Source organism: Halichoerus grypus, chromosome 9 (assembly GCF_964656455.1).
Source record: "Halichoerus grypus chromosome 9, mHalGry1.hap1.1, whole genome shotgun sequence".
In the NCBI taxonomy this organism is placed as follows: domain Eukaryota; kingdom Metazoa; phylum Chordata; class Mammalia; order Carnivora; family Phocidae; genus Halichoerus; species Halichoerus grypus.
This window is the reverse complement of record NC_135720.1, coordinates 35,297,013-35,316,330: the sequence shown is the minus strand read 5'-3', so window position 1 is coordinate 35,316,330 and position 19,318 is coordinate 35,297,013. Positions and strand designations below refer to the sequence as shown.

The following is a 19,318-nucleotide window of genomic DNA, read 5'->3' as shown; positions in this document are numbered from 1 at the left end:
GCCCTTCCTGGCAGAGACTTTAAACATTCATATTCCTACTAACAGTCTGTTAAAGGCAATTTAGGCTTTTTCTATCATGCTCTTCAAAATTTTTCCAAGCCTCTGCCCACTGCCCGATTCCAAAGTCTCACAGCACTTACAGGTGCTAAAATCTGCAATAGTAACTTTTCACGATGAAACAAATTACCACAAATTTGTGGGTTAAAACAACACAAATTCATTATCTTACATTTTTAGAGGTCAGAAGTCCTACATGAGACTTGCAGGACTAAAATTAAGGTGTTGGCTGGTCTGTGTTCCTCCTGGAGGCTCAAGGGGGAAAATGGTTTCTTTGTCTTTTCCATCTTCCCGAGGCCATTTGCATTCCTTGTCTCAGGGCCCCTTTCTCGCTCTGCAATGCACATCATTCCCAATCCTTGCTTCTGTCCTCACATACCTTCCCTGATTCTGACCCTCCCCCCTCCCGTTTATAAGATCCCTCATGATGACACTAAGTCTAGCTGGACAATCCAGACTAATTTCCCCATCTCAAGATCCTTAACTCAATACATCTGCAAAATTTCTTTTGCATGTAAGGTAATCTGGAGATTAGAACATGGACATCTTTAGGGAGCCCATTATTCCGCCTACCACAGAGCCCCAAACCAAGAATGACTATGAGTTACAAATCACTTATCTATTTAATACAATATGATTCTCTAGAAATGATAACAGGTTCCATTTTGATTGACAGCTTGAACAAAGGGATCGTGGGGAGAGATAATCCTATCACCAGATGTTTTGCCATCTTTGCTCTGTCAGATAAGGTTGTTTTTACCCTTCCTCATAAATGTTTCTGGAATGTTCTAGGAGTAGCAAGGTGACTTCATTCTCTTCAGTGACTGACACAATAGTCTAGAATTAAAGGTAATAATTAAGACTTTGCTGTTGATATTGTTTGAGTGAAACTCTAAATTATAAAATTCTCCCCGATAAAGTATTAACATCCTCAGTTTGATGCTATCAGTATACATTCCCAAATAAACATCTCTGAATTCTTCTTAATCACATGAGAGAAATGATTTCTATAATGAACTTCTGGTAATCCTATTGCCTCGGCTGACATGAAGATGGGGCCTGAACATATATTGGTATTTAAGCTGGTGATTCTAGACAGGCAGTGTGGAATAAGTGTGCTATATTGAAAAAAGTACAAGGGGTTGGTTTCTGTGCCTACACTTTCAACGATCTATTCCACTTTGGAAATCAAATCCTAAATAAAATCAGTTTTCTCATCCATAAATGAGGGCATGATTCAGATCAGGGATTCCAAACTTTTCAGTGTAAACTCATTTTGTAAAACAAATACTAAATGGAATATATTTTATTAATATAAGTTTGTAAGTTCAAATTTACTTACCAATACCATTTCCATTATTTATAAAACCAATCAGTAAAAACAGAAAAACCATTCAGTGTTAAATTTGAAATCAAGGGTTATGAGTGGTAGCTGCAGTATGTTAGGGACCTATTTATTTTCATATTCTTTTGGTTGCACATAATCAATATCTGCATTTGCAAATGACACTATCGCTTTAGTTACTCATTTTGCAATTTCAAGATATACTTAAAAGCAGAGGCAGAGAAGTTTTATTTTTACATCTTTTCAGAAATAAAGAAACTTAACAGCAAACCTTAAGGGAAGATATTAGGTAATATATTCTGCATATAGCAGATTGGTGTATATAAGGATTTTTTTCAGTTTTAAAAGTAGTTTATTACAAACGTAGAGTAAATGCTCTTGAAGTCCCTACAGTGCTTACAAAATAAACTAGGAATATCTTTGTAATATGTAATTGCTAAAAATGATAAAATAATAAATAAATATAATAATTAGATAAAGTTCAATTGGCTTCTTAAGACAGAGATTAGAATTTATCACTTGCCAGAAATTTCCTATCTGTAACCTTTGCTGTTTTTGAAAACTCCCCACTGCTTTAGTAGAATACTTGTGTAAGACACATACTTATATTACACATACAATTTATATTGTATTTTTTCTAGTCTTTAACTTTTCTCAAGCCTGTTATACGTGTCATGAATTGTACCATAAGCTTTTAAAAGTCAGGGGTTTGTATATCACGTGCTTCCTCTATTTATAGTAATGAAAATACTTTCTACCCAGTGGGGGGGTGGGTGGGTAAAAATTTACTTTTTAAACTTATTTTCCTTATAAAAAAAGTAAAAAATAATATAAGAAATAATGAAATTAATAACTCAGGCAAAACTTTCCTTTCTACATTTTGTCCATTCTAAGAGTATAGTCCAGCTTAGATGGAGGGGAAGCAAGAGCTGACTGGAATACTAAGAGGGCAAGAATTTCATTCATATTAATTTTTTCTTTTTCTGTAGAAGAATAAAACACTTCAAAATTATTTCTAAATTATGCCAATTAAATAAACATGTAGTAGAAAAAAATTGTTATATCTTCAGGGCATTCAAAAGTAGAACACTTCTGGACAACAATATTCATTCATTCATTCATTCATTCATCCATCTATCCATTCCAAAGAGATTAACCACATTTATATTAAATATCAGGCACAGATAAAACAAATATAGACAGATTATCACCTCTAGCCTTGTAAACCTTACAGCCCATGCAGACGATTCTTCATTCTAAGAGATTTCTGAATAATAAACATTTTGGACAATTTCATTAGACTTTGACTCCATTAAGGAATACTACATTTTTATTCAACTCTAGTTTTTTTTTTTTATTAACATATAATGTATTATTTGTTTCAGAGGTACAGGTCTGTTATTCATCAGTCTTACACAATTCACAGTGCTCACCATAGCCCATACCCTCCCCAACGTCCATCACCCAGCTACCCCCTCCCTCCCACCCCCTTCCACTCCAGCAACCCTCAGTTTGTTTTCTGAGATTAAGAGTCTCTTATGGTTTGTCTCCCTCTCTGGTTTCATCTTGTTTCATTTTCCCCTCCCTTCCCCTATGATCCTCTGTCTTGTTTCTCAAATTCCTCATATCAGTGAGATCATATGATAATTATCTTTCTCTGATTGACTTATTTCGCTTAGCATAATACCCTCTAGTTCCATCTACATTGTTGCAAATGGCAAGATTTCATTTTTTTGATGGCTGCATAATATTCCATTGTATATATATACCACATCTTCTTTATCCATTCATCTGTCATTGGACATCTAGGCTCTTTCCATAGTTTGGCTACTGTAGACATTGCTGCTATAAACATTGGGGTGCAGGTGCCCTTTCAGATCACTACATTTGTATCTTTGGGGTAAATACCCAGTAGTGCAATTGCTGGGTCATAGGGTAGCTCTATTTTCAACTTTTTGAGGAACCTCCATACTGTTTTCCAGAGTGGCTGCACCAGCTTGCCTTCCCACCAACAGTGTAGGAGGGTTCCCCTTTCTCTGTATCCCCGCCAACATCTGTCGTTTCCTGACTTGTTAATTTTAGCCATTCTGACTAGTGTGAGGTGATATCTCATTGCAACTCTAGTTTTTCAAAAACAAAAGGATATCTTTGTTTCCCAAACATGTTTAAAAATCTATTAGCTATTAATTTTTTAGTAACTTTTTCTCTATGAAAAAAAGAAAAAAAGGATTTACAATGATAAGGCCTTTGACAAAGCACCAGGAAATGCCGGTGTCTAACAGAGGTTAGCTCCAAGCCACGAACCACTGATTTAAGCTTTATTAAAATTGTACTTGTTCCCAGCTTGGTTTCACTTAGATATGCTTTCATTTCTCTCAGGCTGTAGTCTATTACTCTATTACTAATATATTTTTTTTTTGTAATTTCCTCCCTTCCGAGTTCAAGAAAAATGTAACCCGAAATCAGATTAATTTCTGAAAGCTAGTACACAGATCTAATAGGAGGAATGAGGCACACTCTTCCCTTGCAGGAGGAAGCAAGAGCACTTAGGCATTCAGACGAAAAACAAAGCTATTCTCAAGGATTACAGTTTGTCAGAAGAGTTGGCAGTTTTTTTGAAAGCCTATTCTATCCTTGGGACCAAGAAAAGCTACACCCCCACCCAGAGTTTCTTAATGGCCAGACTAAACTACCATAGTTGACCTCCGTTACTATCAGCTTAAAACAGGGGCATAAAAGAATCCGACATTTCTTCCTGATGCTTTAACATTTTCATCAACATGTAGCTGGCAAAACAAAGCAGAGTAGTACAATTAAAAAAACGTAAAGTTAGGATTTTAGACCCTGAAGCCCAATTAAATATATTTTTTCTTTAGACCTCACCCCTGCTTTCAATCTACCCTCTACCTCAGGTGTGAGCTCTCTAAGAGATAAGGCACAGAAGTGCATTTTAAGAGCTGAGATTTAGTCGTACTCAAGTTCAAATTCCTCTGTGGTAAATATGGTGGGAACGGATTCAGTCAAGTATCTTCTACACACATGGTACAACCAACTGGAGCTTCCATGGTTTTACTGCAGCTTCTTGACAGACTGAGTGTTCTTTTTCTTCCCATGTTTGCTTTTTCTGAATGTCTAATCACTTAAAAAGGCACTTTTATCCATCTGCACACTCAAAGAAAAGGGCATAAAGAAAGATTTGACAAAAGCGCCATGAGACAAAATTAAGGTTATGAAAGTGCTTAAAAAAATCCTACTTTTTTTCCAGCAATTAGGGAATAGGCAGCAAAAGAGGGAAGAAAGAAAAAAAGTAAATTAAAATATTACCAATGTTTGCATATTCTAATTATATATTTTGAATAAAATCTTTCATGCACACCTACTCTTTTTTTTTTTTTTTTAAAGATTTTATTTATTTATTTGAGAGAGAGAGGGAAATAGCATGAGAGGGGAGAGGGTCAGAGGTAGAAGCAGGCTCCCCGCTGAGCTGGGAGCCTGACGTGGGGCTCGATCCCAGGACTCTGGGATCATGACCTGAGCCGAAGGCAGTCGCTTAACCAACTGAGCCACCCAGGTGCCCTCATGCACACCTACTCTTTCATGACAACTGAATTTTTCTTAATATTGGAATGCATGTTTAAAATGCACACTAGCAATGAAGTCAAGATATTTCTGAGGAATCAGGGAAGACTGCATATCATTGTTTAAAATAAGCAGTATTCTGAGTTAATAATCATCTGATTTAGACCATTCCCTGGACACGGATAAATAAAATGAATTAAACCCACCTTACAGGCATCCTTCACAATCACATGTCAACTTTAGGTTTATCAAAAGAATGAATAAACTGCTAATAAGTAAATGGATGAATGCAAATATGCATGCCTTAGCTTTTGGAATTCCCCTTTTTCCACAGTTTCTGGTGAAACTGTCTGGGTTCCTTCTTTCTAGCTCTCTCGGAAGGCCAGTAAGGATGTGTTCCTGGTATTCTAGAGTGACACCTAAAAGGAATTCCCTATTTATTTTTTAAAGATTTTATTTACTTATTTTAGAGAGAGCGAGTGCATGGGCGTGCACGCGCAGGGGAAGGGGCAGAGGGAGAGAGAGAGAGAGAGAATCTCAAGCAGACCGCACATAGACCATGGAGCCCGACCACGGCTCAATCTCACGACCCTGAGATCATGACCTGAGTCAAAATCAAGAGCTGGACGCTTAACTGACTGAGCCACCCAGTCGCCCAGGGAATTCCTTATTTTTTAAATGCCATTGGTAATGATTAGGTTATATGGATTTTAGGTGCTTTCTTGCAATCACTGTATGAAATAATTTGTCCTGACATATCACATTGGACCCAAACCACTATTTTTAAAGATATTATTCCCAAGGTAAAATAAAAATCTAACATCCGCTCAGACACTATTTGCTGCAGGGAACAGATTACCCACAAGTAGTGATTTCCATAAAGACTTTTTTTTTTCGGGGTGCCTGGGTGGCTCAGTCAGTTAAGCGGCTGCCTTCAGCTCAGGTCATGATCCTGGGGTCCCAGGATCGAACCCCGCATTGGGCTCCCCGCTCAGCAGGGAGTCTGCTTCTCCTTCTGACGCTCCCCCCTCTCGTGCTCTCTCTCTCTCACTCTCTTTCTCAAATAAATAAATAAAATCTTTAAAAAAAAGTGTTTTAAAAAAAAGACTTTTGTTTTTTCAAACATAAATATCTGGGGTTAAGGAGTTCTAGCAATGGGTAATTCAAAAGCTCAGAGCTGTTTGGGCTTGGAGTTGGCTTATTTGTTTTCCTTGACTTTCCCTTCTTTTTAGCCAGTTTTGCTCTCAATTTTAATATCACAACTAATATCACAACTTTACAAAACAATGCCCCAAGATAAGAAAGATGGGTTGAAGATTGTTCTTGCCATCTCTCTTCTATAAATCAGAAAGGAACCAATTTGTTAGAACACCCGACAGAAGACAGATCCTTAGATCTCCCTGACCAAAACGGAGTGACATACACAACCTAAAGCAATCACTGGCCAGGTGCATGGGATTTGTTTGGATCAGTGGTTCTCAAAGTGTGGTCCCCGGAGCATCAGCATCAGCAGTAAACTTGTTAGAAATGCACATTCTTGGGCCCCTCCCCAGGCCTACTGATACAGAAGCTCTGGAGTTAAGGACCAGCAATCTCCTTAACAAGGCCTCCAGATGATTCTACTAACGCTGAAGTTTGAGGGCTGCTGATTTGAACCCATCTGATTCATCCCCTCAGTCTGAGCTCACCTTTCTTGAGCAGCTAAGGACACATTCTCCTCAAGGTTTTTGCACGTGTTCCTTCTGCTTTGTGTGATCTTTCCCCACAGGGGTTACTGCCTCGTGTCCTTGACCTTACCAGGGAGTCTTTCTCTAATCACTGTATGTGAAATAGTTATGGCCTAGACACGTGCACCAGAATTTCCATCCCCCCCCCTTACTGCTTCATCTCTCTCCAAAGAAGGTACCAACAACTGACATATCACATATTTATTTTGTCTGGTCTGTTTCCTCTACTGGAATTTAAGTTCCACGGAAGTAAGGTCTTTGTTCTCTTTATTTCACTGCTTTATCCCCAGGGCCTAGAACATTGTGTGGTAATTTATAGGCCTTAAATAAATACTTGCTAAATGAGATCCCCAGGGCCTAGAACATTGTGTGGTAATTTACAGGCATTAAATAAATACTTGCTAAATGAATGATTAGAATACTGATATCCAAATGAAATTGGAAGAAGTCAAAGAATGGCTAATGGGTAGACAAACAACAGTCTGCCAAAGCAAACTATTTACAAATGGAGATTTGGAATAAAATCCATTCGTGACTTGGGAATTTAAGCGTTTGTCATAATATAAAATAGAGCCTTATTTTATTAACTTAAAGTAAACCCCTCCTTTTTACCTTAAATGCTATGTTAAAATAAATTTACATATATTGCACATTTTTATGTTCTACCAAATGTGATGGCTTTTATCAGTGGAAATGTGACTTTTTTTTGGGAAAATAAACAGATTCAAACAACACAGAAACTTGCATTAAAATTAAATTTTAAATAACCAGTTTTCTTTCAAAAATCCAGAAATTCAGATGAGGGAGAAATTGGACACAGCCAAAATAGTTTCAAAATATAAGCTACTTATATAAACAGATTAAAACACTTTCAATTTCTCAAACTGTTGGTTTTCTTTTTCAGTTTTATTTTAAGGAAATACTCAATATTTGGATTTCTTATCCATACTTGCTTTACATTGAGAATAATTTTATGTAAATGAATAAATACACGGGTCCATAAATGATTTTTTATACAGAGAGAAAATTTTAAATGACATAACATACTAAATATTATTGAACAAGAGAAAATAAAAATTCAATTGAAATGCATCTTTTGTTAATTGATTAATTTATTTATTTTTATATTTTTATTTATTTATTTGAGAGAGAGACAGCCAGAGAGCGAGCACAAGCAGGGGGAACAGCAGAGGGAGAGGGAGAAGCAGGCTCCCTGCTCAGCAGGGAGCCCAATGTAGGACTCCATCCCAGGACCCTGGGATCATCACCTGAGCTGAAGGCAGACACTGAACTGACTGAGCCACCCGGACCCCCCTCTTGTTAGTTTAATATGGATACAGCATATTTCCAGAAGTACTTTTTGAAAATTCTTTGGGTAAATTTTGTTATAATTTATGTAATATTTGCATAAATTGGTATGTTTAAATCTTACCATAGAGGTGCTACTCATGAAGAAAATTTCTTTAAGAAAGGAATAGTTATTGCACTATAAATTATTTATGGCAACAAAGCACAAGATCTTAGCTACTAATCTGCAAATAATTGTGTGTGCATGTGTGTGTGTGTGTATATATGGATTTAGAGCACTGTTATAAATTATATGTAAAAGGGCAGAGAGTAAACTACATTAAACAGCCTAAAACACTTTCTTTTCAGTAGAGGTTAGAGAGACTTGCATCTAAGCATGCTGAGAGTGCAAGCTGCATGGTGTTCCCACCTCATTGCACAAGTGACTTCCCAGTGTTGTCCTTCCTCCTTGATGTACCACAAAAATCTTTCCCGAAACTTACTCTCCTTAAACTGCTTTTCCAAGATACAGCTGGTTAAAGTCCTTTTCATAGGTCTGCAACAATTCTAGTTTGGGGTCTGCTATTTTATAAATGGAATGACTTTCATGTTTCTCATGATAATTTAGATCAGCCCATCCATTTCATTCCTGACACATGGCTTCTCAATGACTTCTTACCTACACACGAGTCAGAGGGCAGCACCACTGATCTTAACTGCAATGTACACAACTTCCAAAACACGTCTTCTCTTGTCTCATAACATGTGTTCACACCACTCTTCATTTTAGACATTATAACCTTGATTATTTACTTCATACTTTTTTTAATGATCAAGCCAATGTCTATATCCTCTTTATGTGTTGGGCATCATAAGGAATGAGTTCCAGTAAGGCAGGAAACAATATATACTGGAAATTTTTTAGAACAATTCTCACATGTCAAAAAATTTTCAAAATCATCGTGCTACTCTAGTATGTGCTAATCGTTCTTGGCTTTTATATTCTCTCACATTCCCATAAGAATTTTCAGTCCCCTAAATTAGTACAGTGCACACATTTTTTATTTTTAAAGTAGGCTCCACACCCAATGTGGGACTTGAACTCACAACCCTGAGATCAAGAGTCACATACATGTTCTACCAACTGAGCCAGCCAGGGACCTCTACATACATTTTAAGTATATAGTTTAACGGGTTTTTACCTATGTGTATTCTTATGATAATACTGAACTATTCCTTGCCCAGAAGGTTCCTTCATGCCTCTTCCTCAGTCGATATGGTTATGCCATTTTGACTATTAAGTCTGTCTTCAACATGTTCTGTGAAAAACTTTTTTATTTTCATACCAAAAAATTTATTCCAGAGCTGACTAATACTTGAATGGTGTTAGTGCAAAATGTAGTCAGGCAATAAATTGATTTTAAACTAAAAAGTGTAGTTTTTCATAAATGGAAAAATGCTAAATGTTCAGAGAAGGAATTAAATTAAAAAAACCTACTTTTTTCCAAGTAATCTCTATCACAGAAATTCAGTTTTGTTTTTATACATATTTCTTTCATAACTACATGACACAAATTACACCCTTATCCAGCTTTGATTTCCATGGTGTCAGTTACCCAGGGTCAACTGTGGTCCAGAAACATGATCCACTTTCTGACTTATTGTCAGAAGGTCAGTAGTAGCCTACTATCGTTCACCTCACTTCATCTCATCAAAGAGGCTTTATCAAAGCCACATCATCACAAGAATAAGAAGGGTGAGTACAGTAAGATATTTTGAGAAAAAGAGAGGGGTCACAATCACATAACTTTTGTTACAGTATATTGTTATAACTATTCTACTTGATAATGATATTGTTGATAATCTCTTACTGTGCTTATTTTATAAATTAAACTTTATCATAAGTATGCACGGGCAGGAAAAACGATAGTGTATATATAGGGTTTGGTACTGTCTGTGGTTTCAAGTATCCACTGTGGGTCTTGGAATGTATCCTCCACAGACATGGGTGGACTACAGTATGTCCTTCTGAGGTAAGGTACACAATGATTGCAATAATTATGATGGTGATAAAAATGGCAATTAACTTTTATGTAATAGTCACAATATACCAGGCATTATTGAAGTATTTCATATACATAAACTATTTTATTCCTCACAATAACAGTAAGAGAAGGGTATTCTAATATTATTTTGAGGATGATGGGTAAATGATTTGCCAACACTAAAGTGAGGGGCAAAGTCAGGATTTGAACCCAGATAGTCCAGGGCCAGAGTCCTTTTCTCTCACTCATTAAGCCACACTGTCAGACTGAGGTTCAGAAAAATAGCAGGGATAGGTTACTAGACAAAGCAGAAACTACCACAAATGAACTCTTTCTTACTACCTCTTGGTTTCTGGCAGATATTGTATGCCACATGGTAAGTTCAATTACCATAATCTCACCTCCCCTACAGTCTAAATATCATGTGATATTCATCATTATAATTTTACATGTATTGAGATAGGGATAAAATGACATTTAAACAGCTTGTGTAAATGCAAATAATTCAATAACCAAATAAGAAAATTTAAAATTTTAGTATCACTTATAGCTTTCTTTTCTCAGCTATAGATATGTAGAATGACCATATCTAAAGAGCTTCTTGGAGGATGATGCAAGACCATTTTGTATATCTGGCTCTATTTTAAATCTGGAAAAACATAGGTGATATATATCTAAATGTCTTCTGCCATTATCTTCTAAAAATTTCAGCTCTAATTTTTTGATCTACAAGCTAAGCTTTTAAAATAAAATAAATGCCTATCCATTATATGTTTATCTGTATATATTTTCTCATCCAGTCATTAAGGATTGCTTAATTTTTAAAATTACGAGGAATCTTAGTATTTGAATTGAAAAAAAAGGTGTGTTTTTTTTCTCTTCTGTGAAGCTTTTTTTATTTATTACTTCTCATGAGTCAAGGGAAAAGTCTTTCTTTATTGTCTTTACAAATCATGAGTAAAACACAAATGCTTAATTGAGCAGATTGATGATTAAATGGAGAAAAATGATGAAAGGAAAGATGCCAGCACAAACAGAATATGGCCATTCATTTCTACCCCAAATGAATCAACTACTGCTCATGAATGTGGGTTTAATACTAATTTTGGCAGAAACTACCCAGAGCACCAACCCTCTGCGGAGTCCCACGTCTGCACGGGGACAGCTTTTTCCTGTTTCTTTTGCTAGAATACACCAAATAGCTCTCTCTCTCGTTGGCACAAAGAACTCTTAAATGGACTATAAACATAGTGAATGCAGGAGACTTTCTCACACCTGAACTCCAAATACCCATTCAAAGATGAAAATGTTTCCCCCTAAAGAAACTAGGCAACTAAGCTATAATATGCAATGTCAGCAGGATTACCCTGGTCATCAGCCATTACAGATCTAATTTCTTGGCATCAACTGGATTAAAACAATTTTTTTAAGTTAAAAAAAAAAAAAGGTAAAGTAGCTTCAACTGAATTGTATGACTCATGAAGATAAGGAGCGGTCTCCACATCTCTGCTCTTACATATGCACAGACTAGCTCAGTTCCTATTTATGTCTGATTGTCTACCACAGAAAGTAACAGAGGTTTTTAAACAAGCAACTTGCTATTTTGAGCTGATAGTGCTGAGCTTTTCCTAATATATTGGTTGATCAGCAACATAAGACCTTTCAGACACTAAATGGCAGAAATAAGCCCTTCCAAGGTTTTCTAAATCCTTCCTATCCTCATAACAGGATTCCTCCAGTCAAGTACTAGAGGATAAAAGTAGCACCCCATTAGGTGCTAAAGACACCCAAGTGAGTCAGAGAACTTGGCTGGCAGTTTAACTGGGCCCTACTACAAATACTCTGTAATAGAAGTGCCACATTTAATTAGCCCTGAAGCAGGGAACAAAGCTCTTTCATTTTAGAAAGCTGGAGAATGGAATCTCAAGGAAAAAAAAAAAAAAGGCAAACCTCTTACCTTTTGTAGCAATTCGTACGCACTGGGTTTTAGTTTCCTGATGGAGTGAAACATGAAAGAGAACAGTCAGTGTATAGACAATGTTTCCTATTTCATAATCCCGGCTTATAAATGAGGTTTATGAAGAGCAGAACTGCAATATCAAAGAAACTTTTTTATTTAAAAAATAAAAATAAAAATAAAAATCTGAAGTAAGAACTTTTAAAAATGTTTCAGTATTTTCTAAAAATTCAGATGTCTGTTTTCATCTTATAATCAAACAGGCTCTCTTGTCTGGGGCAAATAGTAAAAGCACTGTATTTGTACTTATCATACTTTTTAAACAATTAGAAAGAAAAATGTATTTGCAAAGCTAATACAAATCAGACCCAGACACCAACTTCATTCTCACCACACAGCTGTAGACTCAGACCAAAGCTGAACATCCCGTACTCTCACTTGGATCCCAGCACGACTACCGAGCTAAATGACAGTAGTGAACATCCCATACTCTCACTTGGATCCCAGCACGACTACCGAGCTAAATGACAGTAGTGAGAGAGATCATCCAAAAGTTGCATCACAGCTGTAGTATGATTCATCTGTTCTTTTTTTCTTTTTTAACTTTGCTGTTAGGGGTTAAAGATTCTCATTGGGACTATTTTCCTACTCTTGCTAGACAGATGGAATTGAGGAAGGATAAGTTGAAAGGGGAAAGGACAAAGATCATTTCAGGTTCTTTTTTCTTTTTCTTTTCTTTCTTTTCTTTTCTTTTCTTTTCTTTCTTTTCTTCCTTCCTTCCTTCCTTCCTTCCTTCCTTTCTTTCTTCTTTCTCTCTCTCCCTCCCGCCCTCCCTCCCTTTCTTCCTTCTTCCTTTCCTTTTCCTTTTTTCCTTCCTTCCTTCCTTCCTTTTTAATGTTGTGGTGTGGCACTATGTGGTGAAATGCACTTCTAGGCCCACACCACACACCTCCAGGACTTAGTTCCTTCAGTTTGTATCTTTGAACATACCGGAGGTTGGAAAAGATGGTAAAGCCAGTAAACAAAACAAAAGCTATTTGTTTTTAGGATGTATTTGTAACTCCATCTTGAGTAGTTCCATATATTGAAAGCCAAGAGCTTACCATTTCCTCTTAATTATACAAAACAAAGCACTGAGGGGGAATTAGTAGTTAAAAATAAAACTTTGCATTCTATTACTTAATTGTGACTTGAGGCCTTTACAGTCTGCTCCAGGAGATTGTTCCACATTCCCACAAAGGCCCAAAGGGATTCTGATTTCCTAAAAGCAACTGCTGTTAATTTCACCAGGATTTCCAGTCTCTGCTCATAGGAACCACATCCATTTTGAAACTACTTGCCAAGATAACTGTGAGATATATTGTTGTTACTCTGTACTTTGATTAAACCACATGTAGATATATCAACAATTAGAAGAGAATGTTCATATCAAGGCTTTCAAACAGTGCCAGAGAAAATCCTTTGTAAGTAACAGACATTCATTAACACTCCTCTTATACCACGGACCCAGGAACAAAAGTTAATCTGGAATTGCTCACATCTCTAAAGATGAATACCCAAAGGCAGAACTATGTTTTCTACCGCTATGCTACTTTATACCCAGAATGGAATAATAACTTCCATGGTCTTCTCTTTTTTGAGCAGCCCAGTTGTACCAGGGATGTGGAATGATGGGCATGTGGGAAGCGGGCAGCCAACTTGCCTCAAAAGACTCCCACTTACATAGAAATAAACTAGAGAGGAGACAAGAATAATGTTTTCAACCATAGGCAGCCCGTGACTTTGGAGCAGCACATCCTAGAAGATGCCGTAGCATTTCCCTTTGCCATATACTGGCAAAGGAATATAGGTAAGCGAAAGAGAGAGCTTTCATTTGAAAGCAGCCAGTCGATACCCTAAGTTCTCATGGCCCCTGCAGAAAAGCCAACTGGATTATGTCTTTCAACTTAACTATTCCAAGGTATAATATGCCTGTTGCAATTGGATATCACCTATTTCACAACATCTCCCAGGAATCCACCTCAGGGATTCAATTACCCAAACCCAGAAATTTCCTATATAGCTACAAGTACACAAAAATGCCAGTCTTCTATTGGATTTTAAATTGTGAGTTTTCTATTCTTGAATTTTTTTTTTCCTTATCCCCCTCTGAAAAAAAATATTAAATAAGTTTTAGGAAAGAAAATCTTTCAAAGAGAACAGCATGAGCCATGAAAGGCCAGGTTATTTCCCCCCATATGGAACCACTGGTAGTTTCTATCTTCCTGTTGTGTCTTCCTCTTCAATACTCATTTGGGATCAGCGGCAGTGTTCAAAAACAACTGTGTCCAAAATGGGAAAAGGAGGGGCAAGCGGGGAAACGGAAAACAGACTTCTCTAACGGCACAGCATCCTGCCATCTCCGGGCAGCCTTCTGTTTAGGATCTGTCAGATATACCACAGGCACCCTATTACTTTGTAATCAGAGGATTGTTACTTGTTATTTACTATCTGGCTTGTACCCTCTGAAGAGTTTATAAGGGTTTATTAGCCCGCTGTGGAACACGTATTCTGTTTACCCTGCAGTAAATTTAATCTTCTGAAGTGTGCCACCACTGAGCAAAGACGACAGAACAATGCCTGTATTTACTGGGGCTGGAGTCCCAGCAGCAGCACACCCACCTTTTCAAACCATTTTGCTCACAATTGTTCCTGTGGGCTTTCCCGAGGAAGGCTCGAGGAGAGGCAGTTACTATGAAACAGGAATCCCGTGCCATGGAACGGGATTGGAGCCTCAGCCTGACAGTCCGCCCAAAACTGTGCACACTGTAGAGAACAGAAACAACGCCCCCTACACACGGGTGTGTTTCTTTCCCCTTCTTTCTTTCTTTTTTTTTCCCTGACAAATGCTACTGAGTATTTATAAAATTCAACTGCAGTTCTTCCTCAGAGCAGTGAAAAAGCAAATTTTGGAGGAAGCTCACCTTCTCCACACTGCTCATTGCCTGGAAATAGATGTTGTATCCTTTTCGTGGAGCCAAAGGAGGGTTCCAAAAGCCCTGATAGGTCCTATTGTCACCCACTGTGAATGGGGCAGGTTCGGGAAGATTCCCTGGGGGCAGTTCCGCAGCGAAGTAGTATGGTGCACCCCCGCTCAGGGCATTTTGGTATGTAACAGGGACCTGGTAGCATTCCATTGCTCCAGCTTCTCTCTTGGTTCGGTGTGGGTGCAACTCCTCCACAACAATCTGATAGGCACTTTTTGGAAAAAGAAAAAAAAAAAGCACACATTTAGAGATTCTACATACTAAGATTTCTCAAAAAAAAAAAAAAAAGAGGTATTTAATATTAACATGCAACATTTCAAAGTCTTTAAAGTCAGTCTTAACCCACTGCATGCTTTTTTTCCAGCTATTTTGCAATAGAATAGAATTTCATGTGGATTCTCCTTCCCCCCAACTCAACGTAGGTACTAAGGAACTGGAAAAAAGTAAGAAAAATCACCGCAGAACTCTACACATTTTTTAATGTTGAGAAATGAGCCACCTCAATAACGCGAGACATGTACTGTATTAAGTTCTTTGTCTGATATTTTTCAATGTTTAAAGTTAACATTTTCCTTTGAGATGATAATACAAAAGGCCCTGGTCTGAGGCCCAACAGAATGAGTGCCTCAGGGTGGGGCTCAAAGCACCAGGGTGGGGCTGTCATCACAGTAGAGACAGAATGTGCTGACAGGCTTCCCCACCTCCTGACCTTGCCACGGCATCAACACCGGCTCGGAGTTATGCAGACAGAAAGCGCGAGTGGCATGCGGCAACGCGGGCACAGATGGACAGAAATCTGTCCTCGCCACTGAAATAGACTGCTTCCTTCTTCTAGTGCTGTTAATAATAAAATGGTACAAATTGTAGAAACAGATGGCATTTGCCCTATTAAAGCTTGAACCTAAACCTTCTAATACCTTTCTTAAAAGTCTTAAAACTTCTCTACAATAGCTGTTATTTTACAGAGGAAATCAAAGAAAAAATAACGCAACTTTAAAATGAAAGTCTGCCTAATCACTAACTTTTTTTTTTTTTTAACCAATTGCTGAAACTGGTATATTAATATTATTCTTTCTTTGTAGTATATTCTTCAGGTAAACTTTTCTTAGGTAATGTACACCTGAGAAAGTTGACATTCTTCATATATTTTATATGTATTTAATGAATTTAAAAATCCCTGAAAATCAAGAAAAAATGCATTGTGGTCGCTTATGTAAATTGAATAGAAATAAGCTGTATGTAGGGCTGTCTCTAGGCAAATACGCTCATTCTATATAGGGACAACAGTCACTGAATGACTCTCCAACAGGAATAGAATCTTTTCTTTAATGAACTTCTATAAAGAGAAAGAGGAGGGAGAGAGACAGAGAGAGGAGAGAGACAGACGGACATACCAAAAGAGAGACAGAGAGAAAAAACTGAATTTGCATTTATGATAATTAAAAATAAAATTTTATTTTGCTTTAGAATCTGGTTTAGAATTCTAACTTAATATAAACTCTCTTATACCTACAAACAGAAGACCTCATAGATTAAAAGAAAGAAGCTTTATATAAAGGTTTTCTTTTCTTCCTAACATTTCAAGTTCCCATATTCCATTCAAATATTGCTAAGAACTTGGTAGTTTGGTATCTATCTCCTTTCCTTTAGATATAGGACAGAAATTGTATTAATGTCAGAAATCTAGATTTGGGCAAGCAACTAAGGCAGAAGCCTGTGTTATCTGAAATCATGTCTAGTCCATCATTCTCTGTACTTCTGCCAAGTTGGGTCCCTAAGCTCCTAGGAATGCTACTGACAGGATACATGCTCTTTGAGGGGTCCATGGAGCAGGTGATTGTCAATTTTAAAATGAAATAGGGGCGCCTGGGTGGCTCAGTCGGTTGGGCCTGAGCCCCGCAATCAGGCTCCATGCTGGGCGGGGAGTCTGCTTGAAAGATTCTCTCCCTCTGCCCTTCCCCTGCTCGTGCTTGCTCTCTCCCTCTTTCTCTATCTCTCTAAAAATAAATAAATAAATCTTTAAAAAAATAAAATAAAATACAGGAAATACGTAAGCATAGCTCTTGTAGAGAAAAAGGAATCACAGCTGACATATGCTGTGTTAAGCAAACATCTTTTTTTCTGTTTATTTTCAACTTAGAATCCATATTTGTATGTTACACAGAGGCATGTCCCGAGGATACACACTCTTAGGCAGACAAGCGTTCACAGGTACATTCCCCAAGCAAGTCTAACATCATATTCTCGCCCTAGTGGGCAATAATGATAATTACTCATACTTGTTAATTATTTAACCTAATCCTTAAAAAATAAATTCCTCATCCATGAACTCATATCTCTAGAAAAATCCAAAAAACCTAGTAAATAGTCTTAACAAATTCTTTTACATTGACATAGGTTGTATATTACAAATTAAGGAACTTCGTCCAAAATAGCTTGTCTCTACACATCTATCAGGAGCAAAGCAAACTGACGATGCTGGGGAGGATTAAAAGAAGAAAAGGTGCAATCTGGTCTTGGGGAAAGATCTCACTGAATTTGAGATGGAACCCCAAACTAAAAATTGTAAAATTCATTTTTTTAAAGAAATTATCTTCCCTTCATTGATCAATCTGTGTGAGCAGGCTGTTGTCCAACCACACACTTCTACTTTTTTAAAGTCTGTTTTTTTCCCTGCTACTTTCTTGTTTATCAATACAAATTAACTAAAGGACAGAAAATAAGGAATGAGAAATCAAATTAGAAGTGATTTGACTGATTACATGAAATAGGCCTGTGCTTTTCCACCCTTGTGGTTGTCTAATTACCGAATGGTACTTAACTCTAGCTGGATCTAAATATTGTTTGAGCTTAGTACTCTAGCAATTTAAAATATCCCAAAGCCGCCTCAATAGTTGTATTCACTCTGCCCATATTTCATATTTCCCCATTCCCTTTAAAGTTTTAAAATATTTCTATAATTAAGTAAAAATCAATATGCTGGCATGATGAATCTTCACTCGATGCTGAAAATACAATTTCCTTATGTTAAAAAACTAAAAATGATTTCACTTCACTATACTTTAATTTGATTAGCCATTGGGATGTAGTCATTTTTAGTTTTTTGGGAGGCCAAATGATGACTTCTCATCATACAATTTTCCTTCAGTTACAAGACTGTAAAAAAATACGTAAGGGGATTTTGCCATTAGCTCAAAAAGTGATTATATGATACATATGGTAGACAGCCTGTTTGGTTTCATGCTTAAGATTGTTGAAACTTGAAACCAAAATTACCTACAACAGCCTACTATGTTTTTTGTTGTTGTTGTTGCTTTTTATTTTTTTTAACCTGTAAGTAAAACCTTTGAGAATCTGGTCTTAATTTTAGGTAGTGCAACTTCTTAGTGATAGCAAATAATGAATTATACAATTGTACACTCTCATTTTGTATCTAAAATGTCTCCTTAAAGCTTGAGGAGAAATTTCCTAGCTCCCGTGTTTTGCTATTTTTCTTATGAACAGACTTCCCAAGATCTCACAGCCACCATTGCTCATATGGCCCTAATGCAAACATTTTCAGGACCTACAGAGTAAAGGCTTAAATATCGTTTTGGTGACCATGATATTCCCTGTGCTTCATCTCTTTACTCCTTAAACACACAAGCCATGTCCCTCAGGACCTCCTTATTTCTGTAAGAGGAAGGATCAGTTTCTGAATCAACAAAGCTCAAAGTCCTGGCATTAACTTTAATAAGTTCTATTTTTAACCATGTTCTACCTCCCTTGCAATATACCATTTCTTTTCATTCCCACTGCTTTCATCATTAGGGGGGTATTTACAACTTTACATTCATATTACTTGTTTAGTTTTCTTGCCCCCATTTTTTTCTTCATGTACTCCAGGCACCCATCCATCCATCCAAACTTCTATGTATCCATCTACCCATCCACCCATCACTCCATCTATTCAGTCTTTTTTGAGTATTCTCTAAATGCCATGAACTGTTCATGGAGAATGCAAAAGAGAACCATTTTTTCAAACTGTTGATACTTTCCTAAGCCAGCACTTTGAGTATTAACTACTCTTCTCTAACTTTTCACTTTGTCAAAACTATGTGGAGCCCTCCCATGTCAAAATCTATACTTTTTGCACTAGGGTTAAGATCTTACCACACCTCTTACTTCATCCCTCCACTCTTGCTCTCACTAGCTCCTGCTGTATGTTCTCCATTTCAAGTTTGAATGACCATTGTTACTAAACATACCAAACATCCTGTCAAAGAGTTTCTAGTTTTTCTACTTCTGCTACAAAA

The 19,318-nt window shown here is 37.0% G+C and overlaps 1 protein-coding gene across 10 annotated transcripts in view; it reads right to left on the bottom strand.

Annotated features, from left to right (window-relative positions):
• Nucleotides 1-19,318, bottom strand: part of PTPRK (protein tyrosine phosphatase receptor type K) — a 550,719-nt gene that overhangs the window by 79,830 nt on the left and 451,571 nt on the right. For all 10 annotated transcript variants that reach the window (XM_078054760.1, XM_078054756.1, XM_036105511.2 and 7 more), the window contains exons 12-13: nt 14,961-15,234; nt 11,998-12,034 (exon numbers count right to left, since the gene is read on the bottom strand). In XM_078054760.1, the coding sequence (XP_077910886.1) occupies nt 11,998-12,034; nt 14,961-15,234 (311 nt within the window). The remainder of the gene's footprint in view (nt 1-11,997; nt 12,035-14,960; nt 15,235-19,318) is intronic.